Raw genomic sequence first — 22059 nt, 5'->3', positions numbered from 1 at the left:
TTTTTTTTTTGTACCTCCCTTTGTTTACTTGTATAATCGTGAATATAATCATGGTTGATGAGTTTACCAAAATATTGATTTGAAAGTTTCTTTACCAAATATTTGCCTTTCACAAATGTTTCCATGACTAGGATATAAATTTTATGCTTGTTTAAACAAAAGTTGACTCTGTCCACTTGCATGCTAGTCTTATATATGTAAATTTATAATATTCAAAAGCTTTCATGCAGGCCTGCTTGGCAATAGTGGTGAAATTATAATCTTATTTATAGAGTTTCGTTTGAACAAGTGATACATTTTTCTTTTTTTTTTTTGGATCATGACCAAGTGATACAATAATGATGTGGCTTATAAAAATAAATTTGGTTGGTCAATGGTGGCTCACTGCCAATTTAAAATAAGCTGATATTCTTGGCTTGCACTCTTAGCTTTATCTATAAACATTATTATTTTATTATCAACTTCCAACTATTAAAACAGAAAAAGGTGCTAGCTCATCAAGTTGATAAAACCTAGGATAGTTGAACAGAGAAAAAAAATATCAGGCTTTGGGAGTATGAATATTGGGAAAAAAAATATCATTCATTATGTAACTCAAACACTTCTATAACAAAATAAATAAATAAAAGGGATTAGACTCATTTATGAGCATTAGTATTCCAAATTAACCATCAGCACATTCGACAAGCGAGTTTAATAACTAGCTTTGAGGGAAGGAGAGTGTAAACTTATGCAACTAAAATTTACACAATTTTTAAATCATCGAATCTAGGAAGTATAATAAAGAAGTTGAATTATATTGTACCAAAGAAAAGGGAAGTTAATTTGTATGCCCGTGAAGGATAAAGGTATCAGTCGACACATATTGGTGTACCAAAACAAAAACACAGGAGATGGACCATGATTTATATTTTAATTATAAAAAATTTAAATCTGTTTTAAATCTTGTTTTAAGAATATCCCGATCCCTCTCTATGTCTATATATATATAATCAAATATGTGTACTTGCTTCCTTATGTATTTCCTTCCTTTTTCCTTAATTTGATTTCCTTTCTTTTGGGAAAACTGAAAATCGATCCTTTAGTTAACTTAGTAATTAATTTTTATAATTAATTATTTTGATTAAAAATAGTTTAATTTTGATAATTCTAGTTAGCATGGCTACGATTAGAACTGTCATCACACATAATTAGGCCTGTTTTACACTTTAAACATGCTAATCTATGTACTAGAAAGCCACACATCTTATGAGATAGAAAACTGAGTTGCAATGACCATCAATGTTAAAGATTAGAAACAATTATCTAGTTAGCAATCTTCAACATAGATGCTCGTTCGCCATCTTTTCTGTCACCATGAGTCTCTCTGTATTTCTCTCTTTTCTCAATCCAATCCAACCCACATAAGTTGTACAGATCATCCCTTTACCACTCAATAGACAATATTTACATGTCCCTGAACAACTTAAAAATTGAAGCAAAATATTTAATCTTAATCTCTTGCTAATTCAAATTTGCATTTAAAATTTGATATATTATATAGCTTGTCACGTATATATTAGTTTGGTTGATTGCTCCAAAAATTTAAACTAATAAAGAGATATTGATAATGATAAGATATTATTTTTCAATGGATAATGACATTATAATATATAACACATCATCTTTGAAATATAGGTATATTGAAAGCTCTCGGTAATTTTTGAATAGTCTACTACCTCTTCAATAAGATGAGAGCCACCTTCAAACAATTCACCAGACTAGCTTCTACTGCTATAGAGTAGAACCTTTGCGGTGCATGTGCAATATCTTAAAAGATTGTACAACTCTTGAAACCCACCACATCATTCTATTATTGAGATGAATCAAACATGGTGCACTGTTGCATTGGATGCGAAACATGGTAATGCCAAATAGTCATCCATCTCCGTGATAAGATCCCATGATGGCTATTAGGAGTTATACAAGTCTCTACGTACAAAACATGCATTATAGAGGATCCTGAGTCACTAGTCGATAATACTTCTTAAGTGATATAATAAAAAGAAGGATTTTTTGCATAGATATCCTCATAAATATTGAGATTTGCATAAATATCTTTCTAAAATTGATATTAGTATATATACTCTTATAAAATACTTGTTTTATCTGTATATTCTTTATTTTTTTTATTTTTTTCCGTATGTGCCCACGCGCTCAATAAATCGCCGCGTGCATGTAAAGGCTTCCAGGGAGTCCATTTTAAACATGAAGTCTCCATGAGTTCAATGCATCATAGTTCAATACAAACTAAGTAAAGCAGCCAACAAGTTAAGAAGCTAAAGCAATTTGACTTATAGCCTTTGATTCAATGGAGGGTTGTGCACGTAAATTATGCGTCTGCCATTGAACCAAACACCAACTTGTTATGTGAAAATTCATATATCATAAATGCGAAGTTCGGACATCAACAAAATTTAAGCCAATCCAAGGCTAGTTATAATTAAAGAAACAAAAATAAAAAGAGGCAAGCTGAATCTTGTTTTTTAATTGAAAACACTGTAACACACCAATTCTCCCTGTAGGCAGTAGGCTGTCTCCCCTCTTTCAGAGGTTCCAGTACCCCCTCCCACTGGTCGCCGACGGCGAGCGTCCCTGCTCGAACCAGCCCCAATACTCCGGCTTCTTGTGCACCGGCGACGACACCTCCGGCCTCGGCGTGAACGGCCCCGCCGATCCCCTCCACCCTTCCACACACCCGATCACCACACTCCCCACCTTCCCCTCCCCCATTGCCTGGTAAACCTTCTCAATATACTCCCCTGGGCTTGCCTTCTTCTCCCCTGTTAACAACTCCGTGCCGAGCTCCTCTCTCGCAAGCTTATACACCGGATAAGTCCTGCACTTCTTTATCCTGTTCTCCACCATGAAATCCCCATTCCCAAACCTCTCCCTCGCCTTCCCCACGTCCTCCCTCAACCTCTGCCTCAACTCCTCCTGAAACTCCGGTATCCTCTTGAACATCACCATCCCCGCATCACTCCCCTCCAGCGCATTCTCCACCAACACCTCCCTCAGTTGCAGCATCAGAGCATACGCCGGGTTCCCGGGATCATCAATGTAAGAGAACACCGGCTGCTTCTCCACCACCCGGATCAAATCCTTCTCGCAGAACCTCGTCTCCAATAAACTCCCGTCCTCGGCCACGAAGAGAGCTTTCCTCGCAGCTTGCATCACCGAGTGCTTCACCACCTCTTTCAAGTTCTCTTCCAACTGCCTCAAATCTATGGCCTGGCAGAGAGCTACCATATAAGTGGCCATCATCAGCTTCAAGATCTCGACAGCTTCCGCGCTCTTTCGCGCTGAAATGAGACCCAGGGAGTTCACGTCCTGGTTGTGCTGCTCGGCGCTCTGGACGTGGGTCGTGACCGGGTTAGCCAAGTACTGGAGCTCGGAGCAGTAGGCCGCCATGGCGATCTCCGCCCCCTTGAGCCCATAGTCGAGACTCGGGTCCTCGCCGGCGCTCAGGTTGGAGGGCAGCCCGTCGTTGTAGTAGTCACAGACGAGCTCGGAGAACTGAGCAAAGACGAGCTTCCCGATTGCCGCCAGCGCGATACGGAGGTTATCCATGGAGACGCCGATGGGCGTCCCCTGGAAGTTGCCGCCGTGGAGGGCGATGTCGCGGGCGACGTCGATCAAGGGGTTGTCGTTGACGGAGTTGATCTCCCGCTCGATCGCGTGGGTCGCCATTCGAATTACTTCGATCTGCGGCCCGAGCCACTGGGGTGAGGTCCGGAGAGCGTAGCGGTCTTGCTTCGGCTTCGTTAATGGTTCCCTCTCGTGCCGGAGCTTGGCCTCCTTCATGTAGTCGCTGCCGTCCAGGAGGTACTCCATGATGGCCGCCGACTCGATCTGGCCAGGGTGGTGCTTCAGCTCGTGGGTTAGCGGGTCGGTGAATTCCGGCTTCCCTTGCATTGCCTCGCAGAACATGGCCGACAAGATTACCGAGAGTAGGGACAAAATGTTGGCGTCGTAGCACACCGTCGCCGCCACCGCCGCCCCCACGGCGGTGCCGTTGACGAGAGCAAGCCCCTCCTTCGCCTGGAGATCGAATGGTCGATCGATGCCGACACGCTTCAGTGCTTCGGTGGCTGCGATCTCGACGCCTTCAGGGGTGACGACACGTGAGTTGTGCCGCCCGGTGAGTACGCCGGCGATGTAGGATAAGGGAACGAGATCACCGGAGGCGGTGATGGTGCCTCGGAGCGGGAGCCTGGGGATGAGATTGTGGTTCATGAGCTTGGCGATGGCTTCCAGGAGCTCCCACCGGATGCCGGAGTAGCCCTGCATGAGGGTGTTGGTACGGACGAGCATCGCTGCCTTGGCGTAGCTCGACGGGAGGGACTCGGCGCCGATGACGCCGGCGTTGAGGAACCGGATGAGCTCAGTCTGGAGGTCTGCGGTCTTTTTGGTGCGGCGGTGTGACGTGGCGCCGAAGCCGGTGGTTACGCCGTAAGTGTCGGTGCCACGGTCGACATTTTCAGCAACCCAGGCAGCGCTGCGGTCGACGCGGGAACGCGCGGCTGCTGCATCGAGTTCGACAGAGACCGTGGCGCGGCGGGCGATCGCGGCGACCGCGGCGACTGTGAGGGTGGTGCCTTCCATCTTGACGAAGGAGAGGGAGGAGAATTGGGAGATCATCCGGTGGACCTCGTCGAAGTGGGCGCAGTCGAGGGCCTCGGCGGCCTTTTTCCAGTGAGGTGGATTGGGGACGTAGGAGCTACCGGAGACGGCGATGGGGTTGACGCCGTCGGCCGGGATCGGGAGGGTCGGGGGCTTGAGGGCCCGAATGGAGCGGAAGGAACCGCTGGGGGAGGCCATTGCAGGAAATGGACGGTGCTGATGAGGTCTTTGGTATGTGTTTTGAAGGGTGGTTAATCTAATGGTAATGAGAGGCGGGGCTGGCTTTGAAGCGGAAGGGAGGAGCGCTTATTTATAGGCAGCGGGAGGAGGAAGCGAGGGAAGGAGAGGGAAGCGTTACAGTGCTCCGTTGGTGTAGGTTTAGAGTTCAAAAACAAATAGCTTAACAACTCATGGGTGTAAGATACTAAGATAGGCACCTACAGAGACTAAGTCCGCGGTCAAGTTTGACTGGGTGTGAGAGGATTGGTGGGGAGGGTAGGTGAACTTGAGGGGAGCACTAGGGAGTTGGGGAGTTTGGTGGATTCTTTGGAAAATTTCTTCTCCTCGTGTGCGGAAATGCAAGCAGGCACGGAGATGATGGCAAGGAGTGGGTGAAGATTGCTGCCGTCCTTCTTCTTTTTTTTCATTTTATATTAGATATGTTGCGGTCAAGGGTTTGTTATCGACTACCTTTTTTTTTTGTTATCGAGGAGTTGGTGAAGCTTGGTGCCGTCCTTTGTTCATTTTATTTATATATACCTATATAATATTGCCTATAATATGTTACAACTAATTATTTTAAATATTTGATAAAGAGTTGCCATAAATCACATTAGTTGGCTACAATATTGTATTAAATATTGCCTCAATCTTATCATGCCTCCTCAAACGATTGGGAAGGTTCCCCCAAAAGCTTGGCTCGAAAAAATAGAACGTGCTTTGTGAGAATATTAGCATGCTATGTTTGTGTAATGAACAAATAAAATATTAATTTTGGTAGACAAGATCACGAGCAAGTGATAGGAGGTCTTAGTTTGTTTTGTACAAGCATGAAAAATGGGATTGGCAGCAAGCTAAGCGGCAATCACGGACAAAATGATAGGAGGTCACAATATGCTTTATACGAGCATGAAAAATAGAATTGGCAGCAAGCGAAGTGGCACCCAAATTATCTGAATGATATAAAAGATAAGGCTTGATAAACGGAAAACTAATTATATGCAAGGCATATGAAATCCGAAGTATATCTCGAGTAGCCACAGAAACTATCATATATTCTACTTCAATACTTGACCGGACAATGACACCTATTTCTCCGTATCCCATGAGATAAGATTAGTCTCAAGAAAGATGTGATCATAACTCATTGTCGAACGTCTGGTATTGGGACATCTAGTCCAGTTAGCATCAATACATAATATACAAAACTAAGAAAAGAATAACGCAGAAAAATGAATCCAAAATATTTGTGCCATGTTATTCTTGATACTAAAGTACAACCACCATCATTGAACAAGGCTTTCTATCTCCACCATTTCTACCAATTAACTGCTTCACATTTCTAGTAAAAATGGCATGCAAGTGTTCCTAAATTGGTCTATCCAACAATCACTATAGAAAAATCAGGCATTGCCAACACTTTTTAAGGTATATACCGACACAAAAAACGAGGAGCATCTCAATTATTATACATGTTTTGACCTCCAAATTGCGAAGAGGAACTACAGGTATCATGCCTATCATACCATCGGTTATGCTATCCATCATGCTTAAAATCTCATTGCTAATTAATCTTCACGATTATAGAATCACTAACCATCGCTTTGTCGACCTATCATGACTGTCTCGTTATTCACAATTAATCTTATTGTAATGTTTCTTGTGACATGATATTGTTTATTTATTTTTTTTACCAAAAATATGAGATGACCTTCAATTCTTTTCTGAACCAAAACATGTTAATGGTTATCTAATTACTAAAAACCATAATTGCAGATTAATCTAATCTCTATTTCTTCTTATTTCAGAAAACCTCTTGAACCATAGTATAAACTATTGCATTGATGGTGGCAATAACATAGGTTTCCTTAAGCTGTCTGTCCCGTATGCAATAAGAGTAAACAGAGTGCAAGGAAAAAAACTTCCAGACCAGCTTTTAGCCAATATTATAATTTTGATACAAAGGAGTTAGAAAGAGGCTTGCAGACCCAAGTTATTCAGCCAGCAAAAAAAGAAGAAAAAGAAAAAAAAAAAATCTTGAATATTAAAGACATTTTTGCATCATTCAGTGACTTCTCTATGGATTGAGATTATTAGAGATTGAGAATAGCATTATCAAGCTGCTACAGCTACTTAAACCATAGAGCAGCTGAAAAATGCGAAAGTGCCCGGTTGGTTAAAACTCTCTTGGTTTTGACTGAAGGATCCTTGAGTTGAATACCGCCTTCACTACATTTGATGATATCAATGAAATTTTAATAAGCTTTGCTGCTTGTTCATCCCCATCAAAAAAACAGAAAAATAAAAATAAAAAAACTGAGTTAGCTAGCATGGGACATGAGATCCTTTCTAGGCACTGACAAGAATAAGATTAACAAGTTGTTTTTTAAGGGTTTGTGGGAGTATGCATGCTATCTGGATCTCGAGAGATGGACTGCTAAGATACTGGGAAGACAAGCTTTGAGACAAAGCAGCAAGCTTTCTTTCATAGTAAATCATTTGCATTACACATTAGAATTAGATTTATTTACAATATAAATCAGATGGTCGCAAACATTTACCTAGGTAGAGGCATAAAAAAAAACATCCAGAACACAAAAAGGGCACTCATGAGCAGCTTATTGTATAGTATTAGAATTTGCCAATGGAACTATACAACTGAGATGCACAAGTTGACTACTGGTATGAGGACTTGGTCCTCTTGGCAAGAAAAAACAAATAGAGAACCAATAGCCAAGAGGACAGTAAAGTTATCATATCATGACATCAGATCAACATTTTCAGAACCTTGCCCAAACTAGCGGACAAGTCTCGTAAGGATGCCATGGAAGTTTCCTTCACCAATATATAAAGAACCTTGTCTGGGTTCTTGGATAAGAATTGGTCATGCACATGAAAGATCTATTTCACAAGGTTACCTACTACCTATTTGTTATTATGCTAGTGGCACAGCGGACTTCCATTAGGCCATTTTATCTATTTGAATTAGGCAGGAAATTGATTACTTCTAACAAAGGATCTCAAAGTAGCCACCTTTAATTGCCTTCAGAGCCCAAGCATTTTAAGGGACTATCAGTAGAGACCAAAGTCATTGTCCAGCAGTCCTGAAAAGCCTACTCCACGGTCTTCAGGCTTCATCAACCAGTTGGCCATCACGTTCTCCTCTTTTTGGACACTGAAGTAGTTCTAAGAATTTTAGGGCAGACACAGGTAGAAAGAAATCCAGGTTCACAATGCCTTCCTTTGTTGCTTCCACACTCCAAACTCTGGTAGGCCAATCAGCCAGCTAGCTGGTTAAACATAAATTACCATTACCTAATTCTCTAGTTCGGAACTTGCCCTGTGGAGGATGAAAAAATTCGCCCTATTGATTAAAATATAAGTTTCGCAAAGCATACCAATAAACTGGTTTCGACTCATGATGAAAAATGAAATGGATATACTGAAACATTTTAATAGATAGGAGAGAGTACATGACTCAAAAAGCCTTTACACAGTTATAGCTTTGCTAATACTTTCATGTTATACTGTACCATGTTGCTGGTCAATTCAACCCATGCTATTTTGTTTATAACCAAGTGAATTAGCTAAGCATGGATTGAAGAGTTTCAAAGAAGACATTTGTCTCCACAAACAAAGGCACAGGTTTTATCTTCAAAAAATTCAAGTCACTTACAGCTGACATGATGACTCCAAAGTTTAACAAATGCAACAAGAAGTAAATATTGGACTCGTTTATCTGCTACGATGAGACACATGAAGCAGAGCCATCACCAAGCATTAAGATGAAAGGGTCAAGAAAACAAATAAGCACAGCCTCGGTTAAAACTGAGTTTGCAATTTTAAAGCCACAGAAAGTATTGACCATTCCAAAGTAACATTGCTGCATGACAGAACACCCTTGTGTGGGTGCTGCTATCTGGCACAACACAAGTTTCCTGTAGCTCGAGACAGGACTTCAGTTTTGTTAGCAGAAGACCACCAGCATTACAAAAGACTTTTCACAGTGACCATCCTGTTAAAAGCGCCCCCTCTTGTTACTGCACCAAGGGCACTTGTACTGCTTGATGTGCTCAGCCTTGGCCGGGGTGATCTTCACACACTTCCCATGGAACCACCTCTCGCAGATGTCACAGCAGATCCAGAACTCATCTGATGCATAATTCTCGCCGCATGCCCCACAGAGTGTCTCCTCATGCTCCTCTTCATCATCTTCATCCAAACCTTCATCCCCTTCTTTGGGGTGCATTCTTTTCAAGTATTTGACCTGAGATTCTGATGTCCGCTGCTATTTTACAACAAAACAAAAAACTGAGCTCAGCAAGCATAATAGACTAGCATGTAACTCTAAAAACAAGTAGAGCTCTCTTGTCCAGTTTTTGTGATATATAGTGTAACAAAGAGTAGTACTGATCCCTAAAGACTCTTAAACAGGAAAAAAGAGCCACTAATCAGCACAACTAGATGAAGACAATAAACCTCAAGAGATCATTTATGCAGGTCTACGCAGCATCATACCCTTGCAACAAATTTCTGAGAATTTTTATAACAAAATATTAAGGGATAGGGCAATCGATGGGAATCATGTCATAAAGTACATGTGCAAGAGCATATACAGCATATGAAGTGGGCTCTTGCAAGAATATGTGCGTAACTTTTGCACAATAGCACAGGTCATTATCACCAAAGATCCTGGTAGATCTAGCATTAACATTAAATTCCCAATGAATCCTTCATAAATAATGACAGACTTGCCTATTTCGCAATGTTTTACAACTAGCAAAGAAAAGGATTTTGAAAAAAAATAGAATCCAACAATCAAGCACTTACGGTATTATCAATAGAGAGTAAAATATTCCTTCTTTAGTCAAATTTAAATGGAGCAAAAGTACCTGAATGAGAAACAAACTTTTGAAGAGAACAAAGCATAAAATGCTTCATTTAATCAATCTGTAATTCCTATCAGAGGTAGAAGCATATTCATGAAATGAATATAGAACTCAACAAATAATTTTGGGAGAAATATTGTCTTTGGAAATAATATGGTCCTGAGCATATCATCCAAGTAGCATAGGTGATGGTAAAAATGCTGTGCCAAGCATAAATGAGACCAGATGGTCCAAGAGACCATTTAGTGCTATAGTTGATGACACTTGTTTGTTAGAATTTTGATGCACATCCACCATAAGCAGGAAAAGCTTCAGATCATTTTCAAAGAAAGGATCAAAATTATGCTCTACCACTTTGGAGTTTGATTTGAAATTGTTACTGCTGTGGTTAGAACCAGAAGTCCTCGCTTTGTTCTTTCCACTCACAACTTCATATACCGTAGGCAGATCATTTATCATACCAAAAAGGCGCTTTCTGCATCACAAAATACCAACCTAATTATGCTGGAGATACTGAAGTTACAAATCTGGAATTCTTGATCAATTATGTACAGGTAAGAGTTCAATATATAAGAAAATAACAAGGAGGTTAACTAGATGTTAAACAAGAGATAAAAAATTAAGGGATATTGCAAACAAAGGAGCAGAAATCCCACTATTTTTCATGACTCGAAACATTTTGCTGATGCTGCATAATTTTGAAAAAGAAATTTTCTACCTAAGTCATGATAGACATTTGGAAAAAGCAATCTTGAAATTTCATTTAATAACAACTTCAAATTCTTAATAGAATAACTATATGCTGGAGAAAATCTGAAATAGCAGCCACTGAGGTGGTAGCTCAGGGAACAGGGCCTTACTTCCAACCAAGTGGTTCCAAGTTCGAAACATGCAAGCGTCGATTAAATTGTGGAGACCGGATACTCCCTGCTCGGACAAGGGGTTTGAAAGGGCTACTGGTCCGCTGGTAGCCTCGATGGTGCCAGGCGTGACGTACTCACACAGAGAGTTTGTGTCGGAGCCCAGAGGGGTATCCGAGCCGGTGCCACGGGTGGGGAGGGTATGAGTAAAACCGGCCGGGATGCCCAACACACGGTCATTTCTGCCCGCATCGAACATTCTCCTGGCGGGGTGGGGGCTGCTACGTGGGGGTGGGCTTGTCCCTTCCTCCCCCCTTCCCCTTTTTCAAAGCAAAAAAAAAAAAAAAGAATCTGAAATAGCAAAGCCATGCATTCCTACTATTTGTAGTGCTGATTGAAAAACTACCAGATCACTACAGACCTTGGCAAACAAAATATTTTATAGTTATTCCAAAAGCTCTAATGAGATGCACATCAAGTTGTACTCTCTATTTTAAAGTATGTCCCTACTGTCAAAATCTGTTGGTTTATGTTAGTTTAACTAGGATTAACTCAGTTAAACTAGACTTGCAATGATTATTTTGCCATTGGTTAAAATTTTGAGCTCTCAACATTTTACCATCAGGTCAAGGGTATTAAAGTCTTTTTATTTTTAAACATCTACTTTCTGACAATGTTGGACAGCAAGCTAACTGCAGGGCATTTATACAAATAGAAAGGGTTTTGAAGGGTACACCGGCAAATAGTTTTTGGAAGCATATTCCATGCAAAATTGATTATTTATATGGGCATACATTCAACATACCCTAAATGTAGCACTTTAAAGATGAAACAATAAAATTATTAATTGGCCATTAGATAGGCTAGTTTTCTTTCTTAGAAAATTATTAATTGGCCATTAGATAGGCTAGTTTTCTTTCTTAGAAGTTTTTTGTTTAATTTCCATAATCAATGCGCAAAGCTGTAGAAGTGGAAAACTCACTTAAGGTGAAAAAATCATTGACAAAGGGGAAGTTATGAGAGAGTGATCTCAAAAATGGCAAAAGTAGATTAGAATGAGCTCCATGAAAGGCAATGGGAGCAAAAAAAATGCACAAACATGGTGGCTCCAAAGCTTCCTGAAGTGAACTCTGGAGATGACCTTCCTTGAGGCCAAAAATAACTTAAAACCTAAACTTAATCTGAATCACTCATTAAATTAAACAAATCTTAACTTTTAAACCAAACTTACAACATGGGGAGGGGAGGGGGGCATTGGGCTTCCATTCCTGTTCAAGCCCTAGCACTTCGCTAGACATAAAGAATTGTTCAAAACAAGCATGTTCAGTGCATCTAATGCATCCATAAGATGCATCACATTGGAGCACTACAAAATCATGTAGAAAATGGCTAAAAAGGAAACCTACATCTTAATTTATGTTCCATGAAAAGCTCTGATATAACTAGGTACAAAAAAGGGATATATGTGAAAAATTAAATTCTAAACCTATGATTCATCTAAGTTACCAGACCTCCAATACATCACCCTTGAACTAATATTTCAAGACAATTAATTCTGGAATAGTGTCATGCATCGACCACTTGTTTCTAAATCATCAAAAAAATGGTCATCTTTTGTTTCTGTATAATACAAACTAGGAAAGGTCAGCAACTGAAAACAGTTTCTGGCATATTAAAAGCTATCAAGGAAAAGTTAATGTATTCACTATTCAAAAGATTCTCAATGGGCGCCAAGATGCTATATTAGTATCTATTTGCAAATTATCCAGACTGTACAGTAAAGTAGATGAGATTGTTAATGAGTTCTCACATAAGTCATATATTCGTTGGAATTAAGCAAATGTGGAGGTGAGGAATGCATTTAGAGCAAAGATAGTTTTTATCTCAAGAAGCCTTTTTTACCTCAAGAAGCCTTCTTGTTCCTTCTCTTGGTTTTCTATGGCGTACATTTGTTTTCATTTTTTCGAGAGGGGAGATTGCAATTATTGGAAGTTCCAATTTAAGCTACCTAGAAGTCCATGTCAAAACTCTTACTGAAATTTCCACCAAAATTATGGCTATTCTTGTTTTTTTGATAAGCACAAAGCATTACACCCTCCTGTGAAAGACAAGCCCCAGGCAAGACTATTCTTGTTTTAACCTCTACCTAAAGCAAATTGTTTATGAAGTGTTCTCCACTCCTAGCAAACCATTGAGGTGCCATATTGTAAAGTTACGTCACTCACCATATCATAAAGTTAAAAGAAAATGTTGGATTTCAAAGAAAATCCAGCTAAAGCATGCCAAAAAGAATATAGGCCTTCATTCATGCAAAAAAGAATGAGAAAAAGTATGGACCTAATAAAGTCCTCTGCTAGTCAGGGGTGGCAAAAAAGGTTGTGTTTTCAGCCTTTCCCTGCAAGAGGAGTGCTTAACACGATGCTCAAAAATAATTTGTGCATTTGAGAAAAAACCTCCAATGAACACAAGTTGGTTATCTAAGTAGAAACTGTCGGCAATTTATCCTTTCTTAAACCTTATGTTGGCATTTGATATGGGGCGATGATTCCAAGTTCAACGGTAATGTGGGTAGAAGTAGCGAGCCGCATTTGGTTGCATCCTAGTGATCTCAAATTACCCCACACCTAAAATCACCGCCCAAACCATTGATGTCAAACTCGTCCTTGAGGATAGGTTTTCAAGATCATCCTAGGGCAATGATATGGGGATGAAATTTGGGGACAAAATGCCCATCAATCCAACTGAAAAAAATTGTTTCAAAAAAAATGCCAATCTCTAAAAAAAATCTTCTAACTTAGAAGGGTTTGATAATACCATAAAAAAAATCTTCTAGTTGGGAAGGTTTGATAATCCCCTAGAGTTACTTTGACAACATTATTAATTTCTGGTCTTGTTAAATTAGTCTAGAATGATAGATTTTGATAATTTGGTTTGTATTCATATGTATTTTCCTATAATATGATTGAGAATTCTATTTAGTAGTTACAATATATATAAAATATAGGGTAGTTTTGGTATTACATGATCGGTGATCTTGGATTTCTATGGCACATCAAATAGCTTAATTATGGATATCTGGGGATCTTTGACCACTAGAATATAGCATACCAAATATGGTGATCATAGAACATCGGGGATCAGATTATCCCGGTATGAGAATCATCGGTGATCTAAGATCACCATAGTGATCGCATTTGGGTCATTAAATGCCACCTATTTATTTTAATCTGCAAAGGCTAAATCCCTTTTCTCAAAACCTTGTTCATCATAAACTTTTGAGATTTAGCAAAGAAGATTTAATTCTTTTTAAGTAAAACAAGTGATCTGCATTTTCAAAGGCATAACTCAACATGAACAATTCAATTGAAGCATGAGAGTAGTCATTTCCAACCTAATTTCAGGCCAATAACTCTTAACATTAACATTCTTGGTTGTATTGTATTTATATAATTGTATCCAATGTCCAAGTGTATTGACGAGAATAAGATTCAAAGTTTGGGACATTAATGTTCAAAGGAAAATGCTTATTTAGTTAAAAGATTGCATCTATGTTTGTTTTAAAAATAGATGATGCTAGTTCAGCCCGATATGGCAAACAAAAAACCTTTTTTAATGTTCTCTCATAACAACGATGAGGAGCAAGTACATCAATAAGGCATAGGCATGGTGATGTGATCCAAGGAAGAAACACCAATAGGCTCAATGGATTGGATTTGTCAATCAGATCAATCAAAATTTAACCCAAGTTTTAGAATTTTTTACTTGATCTAGCTCAATGACTCGACAAATCCCCAAAAGAGCAATACAAGCCCCATTTAATTGAAAATCTGTTATCCTATTCAAGAATCCAATATAATATAACAAAATAAACGGAAAAAAATGAAGGGAGAAGACAAGGATTATGATGATGGTTTGAGCATTAGTGAAGGTAGTGGCTCAAATACCTAGATGGGGTTGATTAGAGAACTTTATGATTAGGGTTGACGGTAGTCTGGAAATGGATGTGGAAAGTGTGGATGGCGAAAAGAAATTAAAGAGTTAGATGGAGTGAGAGAAAGGAGGGGGTGGTGGAGGGCATGGGGGAGAGACAGCGAGAAATAGAGAGAGAGAGAGAGAGAGAGAGAGAGAGAGAGAGATGATTGGAGGCAGGGAGATCAATTTTGAGGAGAGGTAACTAACAAAGGAGGAACTTGACAATGGAGGCAATTAGGTTAAGAAACTGAAAATACAATCAAAAAAATGTTGTGCATTAAGTTTTATATTATAATATATACAAAGGACTTTTGGCTTGATATCAAGCCATATTGACCTATGTTGAACCACCATGGTCGATACGAGCTGACATGGCAATGGGTGCCCATACTAGTCCAGCATAGCACATGCCAACTATCGGCCAGCATGTGACACCATGTTTCAATTTACCACCTAATGTAGCAATTATGAAGAACATATTCTAACAAAAAAAGGGATCATGTATCATGATATGATAGAAAACATCAAAAACCATGTCTCATTCACCAACAAAAAACTGTATGTGTGTATTTAAATGAAGACTATCAAGCAATCAAATGAGGTTCCTGAAAACAGAAAAAAGAATTGCTTTTCATATGACCATATAAGTAGGTACCTAGGTACGCAAGGTTCTCGATAGATACATCCAGCTCTAAAAATGTGAGCTCAAAAGTCAAATGCTATTTCTTAACCCAATATTATGCCACTGTGCTTAGGGATAGCTACAGGTTGGGTATAGGCAGGGGCGGCCCAAGCCTTAGGCGACCTAGGCGGTCGCCCAAGGCCCCGGCTTGAAGGAAGGCCCCCGCCAGACCGGCAGATGCCGTCATGCCGCAGACCACGACTCCTAATCCTAGCGTCCCAGGCTCCAGCTCCCACACCCAGTCCCACTCGGCAGTCTCGGCCACTCCTAGCTACACTGCTACAGCCTATAGTGTACAGTACAGGGCCGCAGGACGGCAGGAGGCAACGGCTACCTCGACGACAAGACGCCTGAGGCCTGAGCTACTGAGGGAGTGAGGGTGTCTCGCCGCGACGCCATTCCGTGAACGGTGACTCCCGTCCCAATCCCATCGGCCATCGCTCATCATTTTTTTTCTTTAAAATCCTCATCATCCTCCTCCACAGCTCCACTCCTCCTCATTCCTCAATCCTCTGCAACATCGGCCCAAGCCTTTAAACTTTAAAATCCTCTTCGCTGCCTCGTCGGCGAGGTCATCTCCTCCGCCTCCCCGCCCCGCCTCCCCGGCATCCCGCGAGGCCGCGACCTCCTCGCCTCCCTCCCGGCTGCCTGCAAGTCTTCGCCGCACCAGCGAGCCGGCGAGGTCGTCTCCTCTGCGGCTCTGCCTCCCCGTCGTCCCCGCCTCCCTGGCATCCCGCGACCGGCGACCTCCTCGCCTCCCTCCAGGCTCCCGTCCGGCCGTCCCCTGACTCACGTCTGTGAGATTGCGACGGACGACGGTGCGACACTACGACCCCATCTTTTTGATTTCTTCACGTCAGGTGATCAGCAGATCAGGTCGTCAACCCGCTCGGCGCTCGCTGCTGCAGCCTGCACTGCATTTGAGTTGTAACTTGTAAGTCTCTCTCTGGCTTAAAGATGTTTGATGAAATGCCTAAACCAGTAAACCATATGTTATTTCTTTCTGTTTTTTAGGCAAAGGATGGGAAAGTCCGAAAGTCCATTGGATTCATCTACCATGTAATCTATCATGTAATTTTAATCATTTTCTCTTTATAAAATTGGTCAGCTTGGAGAGCTCATGGGATCCTTCTTATGATCGATATGCCTTGCAGCCTTGGCACCTCGAGCAAATAGGTTATTTGTTAGTAGAAGCTGTTAATAGTTAGTAGGAGAATTTGATGGAAAACAGCATGAACATTCTTATGCTTTGCAACTATTGACTTATCATCTCATGTATGGCCTCCACAACTTACATAGAATTATAACTAACGAAAACAATCTTCTGGAGCAGTGAAGGGAGAATTTCTGATTGAATGGGCTCCAAGTGCTGTTATACTAGGATAGTTTGATCCCCTTTTTATTCCAATAAAATTTCCTTCACTATTTTTTGTTTCTAAAGAAACATACTTTTTTAATTTATAATCTCCTGCTTCTAATTCATCTAATTTTGTTACAATTCTTATAATTTTTCTCTTCTTAAAAATTTATTATTATTATTATTATTATTATTTTTAAAAAGGCCTCTCTTAGTAAGTTCGCCTTAGGCCCCAAAATACATTGGGCCGCCCCTGGGTATAGGTCAGGTAGGCCATTACCCGTACCCGCCCCATACTTGCCTCGAGGTAGAGCAGGGCAAGTAGAGTCTCGGGACAGGGTGAAACGGGATGGATAGAGTTAGATAGGGCGAGTTGGACAAATCGGGCCAAGTAAAGCTAGAAAAATCAATTTTTTGCATACAAATTAATTTTTTTACCTCGAGAAGGAGATTTTTGAGGAGCTGTATATATCCAGATCATGCTCAGGGCAGGTTGCCCCGAATCCGCTGCGGGTTGAGTACCCAATGGAGCAGAGTAGATTGCCACCCTATCTATGCGCCAATGTTACCCAAGTTTGATATTTATCGAAGATTCACCATAGGATGGATTATCCTAGGAGATATCAATAAATTGACAAATAGATGAAGTCCAAGCGAAAAAGCATAGATGATAATGAACAACAAATAGCAATCACCAGGCATAAATGATAATGAACAACAAAGTTCATCGTAACATAGTAATAAGCTGGTTTCTGACATATGGAAATCTTAAACATGTGAAAAACACAGTATCTTGTACCATTCAGCAATTATAAGGGCCAGCACATAAAATTTAATTATGCAGAGAAATAATGGCAACTAAAGAAGTCAAGTCAATGCACAAGTTTAATAAGAAACAGTTTTTGTTCATGAGAATCACTAAATTGTTTTGTGCAATATGCTCAACACTATAAAGAAATAACAACGTAATGATAGATGAACAAAAAGAACTGAAAAAGGGAAAGGAAAATGACCAAAGAATTGCAGAGCGCTACAGCATTAGAGAAAACAAAAAATTCTCAAGCCACATAGACCTGGAAGTAGAAAAAAATTAACAGGGAAAGAATTTACAAGTTATCTACCAGTAATGGCAATAAGAGTAAGCAAGGAAAATCTAGTTAAATAAGTAATACTGCTTATTTTGTTTGTTTAATCACCTATCATTTTTATCAAATCCAAATCTAGCTCCAAAATAAAATGCTACAGCAAGTAACCAAGCATCGCTGTGTACAGCAACCAAAGATAACCAATCCTTTTCTTGCATTCCATCTCTTGCAAAGTTAATACCCAGAGCAGGCTCCGGAAGCTCTGGAGGAACCTCTTCTGCTGGCAGATTAACTTCCCATTGCTCATTGGGAAGTCCATAAAGGCATAAGTTTTCTTTATCTGAAAGATGTAACATTTAGTTAAAATTTTGAAGCATAACAAACTACATAACCTTCTTACAACACTTAAAAGTCCAGAATCATCAAGATTCTATGTCTTAGCTGCATCTGAGAAATGATATCTCGTTATATATTATTGCATGCAACCTCACTAGGCATGTATCAAGCAGTACCATATGTCATGTAAACTCGCTAGGCATGTATCAAGCAGTACAATATGTCACCATCCATGAAGAAAAAAAATCTGATACATCCTGCTGAAACATATTAGAGACAAGCTATTACATTAACAACCAAAACAATTAGACAAATATTTGGTCAGATAACTGGCTCATTAATGATAGCATTTGAGGACAGCCATACAATGAGGCATGGTCCAGCCCAGATGACAAAGATCGAGGATGTAAGTTAGGTTGATATCCAATTTTAAGAAGGAAAAGAAAAGCTAGTCCATGAAATATATATACCAATTTGACAATCATGTGTAACGACATTACCATTATTATTATTGCAAAGCCGAAGGGATTTTTGATTGGTTATTAGCATTTGAGAGGAATATAAGACCCCTAGAATTCTGGGATGGGCCGTTTGTACTTTGCATAGCATTCCTGTTGGTCTCTAACAGAATTCACTTCTGACAAGGCATTGCAAACCTAAAAGTTTGTATTTCAATTGGTTGTTAGCACTTGCACAGCATTTAGTATTTCTTTCTTATTAAGAATTAAGAGAGGCCCACTTCAAACTCACACCCTCTCATGCTACACTACAAATGCCAAATTTTATTCTGTTATGGATATGAAATATAAATATTTCACTGCGTGGCATAATATTTATCAAGAAAGGAGAAATGTGGAATCAAACTTTTGGAGGCCTGATTAATCTTATGAAAAGAGAACATCTGTAAACTAAATAATTTGGGGTTTAGTAGGGATACAGAACCATCAGATATGACTTCCGATTTTGATTAGAACATTAATCCCATGTGTCTGTGCCATTTCTTTGGCTAAAAAAGACACACGTAATGCTATACATTTTCCTGTTTGTCACCCACAATTTTATGTTTAAAATGTTTAATTGGTTCATGTTTCACATAGCTGTTTTAGGAATTGGGTTCAAATTATAGTTAACTATTACACACCCGTCGAGCTCTCTATTATGCATCAATATATCATTAAACAGCAACCAGTTTCATTCAAACCATAAATTAGGAAAGCGAAAATTTTGTAATGTTTCTTTTCTTCGACTATTGTTGTCTACTTTAGTTGGGTAAGAATAACGGATTTAAAATGTCCACATTTTTTAGTTATAAAAAGTATTCGCAGACCATTGATTGCTATCATTGTCCCATAAACTAGTACTTTCTAGACATGCGAATAAATGAGCACCATGTTGTTATGTTGTCTATGTGATGCCCAACGCGCATCCCAGCCACCATCTGTGGCCTCCATCCTTCTTACCTCTTGTTCATGTGATGCCTGCATGACCAAGCAAGACAGCTAGGAAGGGGTTACACAAACTACAAATCTGGTAAGCAAGAATAGATGCCTTTTCATGTGCTTGAAAAACAGCATTATCACCACCAATTATAATGTGAAAAATCATATGTGAAATAAAAAAGCAGACCGTGATATCCTATCATATGATCTGTGTTAAGAAAGGAACCAGTCCAACTATTGCAAATGCAAAATTTATAATAAAAAAAAAAAAACCTCTAGCGCCCAACAAATAAAGGAATTGTGTCTGATGCATGCCATTAAGAAAATAATCAATGACCTCATTAGCATGGTCAAATATAGTCTACAAAAGAATGCACAAAAATATGCAGGAAACTAGCATTTGAACCTCAAATGTATTGTACAGAATTATAAAAGAAAAACTACATAGCTTCTAAATGTTCTGGTCAGTAAAAGAAATCAAAAGAAAACCTATATTATATCCTGCAAGCCTTGGTTTGTTGAAATTTCAGATATGGAAAAAAACTAATTCTTAATGTCCTGAGAAATAAGTATGTGCAGTTGCAATCACCTCCACAGAACCTGACATTGTTCCTTTTAAATGTAGGAAGAAAACATAAAGTACTTATTTCAGCATTGATCCCTTAACATCTTTTTGGACTAATATTGCCTCTGAAGTGTTTTCAACACAAAAGCATAATTCAAAAAGTAAATGCAATAATAATACACAAAAAAAAAAAAAAAAACCATATGGAGTAACCTGTACCTCCTAATTGTGCATAAGTAGCAGTGCAAAGTCGATGAATCGTCATTTTACCATGTTGAGTGTCACTCAATGATGCGGACATGCAAAAATGGTGGTCTAAGGAATTAAAAAAATCACGACATTTAAGAGAAGCAGCAACATGTTATATCATCAGTGCAACTAAAAAAATTACCATAAAAGCTGGCAATAAAACTATACTTATTATGTAATGGTTATAATACCCTAGCAAAACTACAGCATTATATGGTAATTACTGCTCTCCCCTTTTTGTAGGGCTATTTGCACTAGACATCACTGTTTATAAAACATAAGCCCATATAAGAAATTCAATGCAGAAAGCTCATATAGAAACAAACAAATAGAAGGGGAAAACACTACTATAACAAAAGCACAGACGCATGGGAACTCGTATAGAAACAAACAGACAAAGGCGGGAAAATCTTTTATAAAATATACATATAGAAACACACAGAAAGAAAAAAATATAACTTTACTTGGTAAGCAACTACAGTAGCAAAATGCCACCAAAATCCAACAAAAAATCCAAGAAACTGCGGAGAAGACATTATGCCTTTGATTAGCGGAACTCAATTTGCACAGCTTGAAAGCATTACGGGCCACAGCAGACCATATAAAAAATCTCTTTTGAATTATTTAATCGATGCACCATCAGTGCGAATGTTAGCCTGCATGAGAGCAAATTATAGCTTATAGCATCTTAATATATTAATATATATATATATATATATATATATATATATATATATATATATATATATATATATATATATGTGTGTGTGTGTGTGTATATATATATATGTAGATATATATGTAGATATATATGTATAGATGTATAGATATATATATGTATAGATGTATATATATATGTATAGATGTATAGATATATATATGTATAGATGTATATATATGTAGATATATATATATGTATATATATGTATGTATGTGTGTGCATGTACATGTATGTATGTGTGTGCATGTACATGTATGTATGTGTGTGCATGTACATGTATGTATGTATATGTATATATATATATATATATATATATATATATATATATATATATATGAGTGTTTCGTTTCAAAAAAATACTATATCCTTATACGAAAATTATGGATAAATTCAAAAAAAATCAGAAAAATAGTGATACTGCTAAAACACTTGGATTAGCCTACTTTAGCAATAAAAATAATACTATCGATGTTAATCTCAAAAGAACGCTAAGAAATGGAACCTAAAGCTATAACAGCACATTAGATTATAGACCCAAATATTCACAAAGTCCAAAAAAAAAGAACCGGAGACTGGAGAGCAACAGAAGGAAATAAGGGAGTAGTGGAAATCCTAACCAGGATCACACTGCCGGTAGAAGTCCTCCACGTCTGCATTAAAAAAAAAAAAAAAAAAAAAACCCGAAAGGAGGATCAAATTCTCGAATTAATGAGCAGAAGAAAAAAAAATATTTTTTTTTTTTTAGTTCAGAGGGAATCCTGAGAGAAGGAGATGGGAGGGAAGAAGAGGAAGAGGCGGTGGAATCACCGGCGGTGAGGGCCTTGACCATGCCGGCCCTCCGGCCCTTGAAGTCCTGGAACACATCCTCCACGGACCGCGAGTACGCCGCCGATCCGCCGTCCATCGCTCCTTTGACAGCCCGATCAAGAGATCCGATGCGATTCAAATAGGCGAATTCAAAGCGGGAAAGGAATGGCTTCTCCGTGGATTAGAGAGGGGGAGGCGTTGGTTTGCGTCTCCGAT

The 22059-nt window shown here is 39.2% G+C and overlaps 2 protein-coding genes across 3 annotated transcripts; both read right to left on the bottom strand.

The window, feature by feature from the left end:
• Positions 1-2310: 2310 nt before the first annotated feature.
• On the bottom strand, positions 2311-5009 carry LOC103708643 (phenylalanine ammonia-lyase-like). The gene has a single exon (XM_008793667.4). It carries the CDS (start codon positions 4858-4860, stop codon positions 2587-2589), a length of 2274 nt encoding a protein of 757 aa, XP_008791889.1. The 5' UTR covers positions 4861-5009; the 3' UTR covers positions 2311-2586.
• Positions 5010-8501: 3492 nt separating this feature from the next.
• On the bottom strand, positions 8502-22059 carry LOC103708644 (PHD finger protein ALFIN-LIKE 3-like). 2 transcript variants are annotated; one of them, XM_039129408.1, is made up of 5 exons: positions 21844-22059; positions 21654-21686; positions 17838-18066; positions 10122-10245; positions 8502-9169 (listed from the first exon to the last, which is right to left on the bottom strand). In XM_039129408.1, the coding sequence occupies exons 1-5, from the start codon at positions 21938-21940 to the stop codon at positions 8900-8902; spliced, it is 753 nt and encodes a 250-aa protein (XP_038985336.1). In that variant the 5' UTR covers positions 21941-22059; the 3' UTR covers positions 8502-8899. The 2 variants fall into 2 exon arrangements, with proteins under 2 accessions (XP_038985336.1, XP_038985337.1); XM_039129409.1 differs by having other exon boundaries at positions 8502-9166.

This window comes from Phoenix dactylifera, chromosome 8, assembly GCF_009389715.1.
Source record: "Phoenix dactylifera cultivar Barhee BC4 chromosome 8, palm_55x_up_171113_PBpolish2nd_filt_p, whole genome shotgun sequence".
In the NCBI taxonomy this organism is placed as follows: domain Eukaryota; kingdom Viridiplantae; phylum Streptophyta; class Magnoliopsida; order Arecales; family Arecaceae; genus Phoenix; species Phoenix dactylifera.
The sequence above is the reverse complement of the archived record's forward strand: the minus strand, read 5'-3'. Positions and strand labels throughout refer to the sequence as shown.

What these genes read in the sequence shown, in the direction of transcription:
- LOC103708643 (XM_008793667.4), bottom strand. Translation starts at nt 4,860, where the DNA reads ATGGCCTCCCCCAGCGGTTCCTTCCGCTCCATTCGGGCCCTCAAGCCC.
- LOC103708644 (XM_039129408.1), bottom strand. Translation starts at nt 21,940, where the DNA reads ATGGACGGCGGATCGGCGGCGTACTCGCGGTCCGTGGAGGATGTGTTC. An exon ending in CTACCGGCAGTGTGATCCTG is followed by an intron (nt 18,067 to 21,653) that starts GTTAGGATTTCC and finishes TACATCTTTCAG; the next exon opens with ATAAAGAAAACTTATGCCTT. An exon ending in TCAAATCAAACTCCAAAGTG is followed by an intron (nt 9,170 to 10,121) that starts GTAGAGCATAAT and finishes GTTGTAAAATAG; the next exon opens with CAGCGGACATCAGAATCTCA.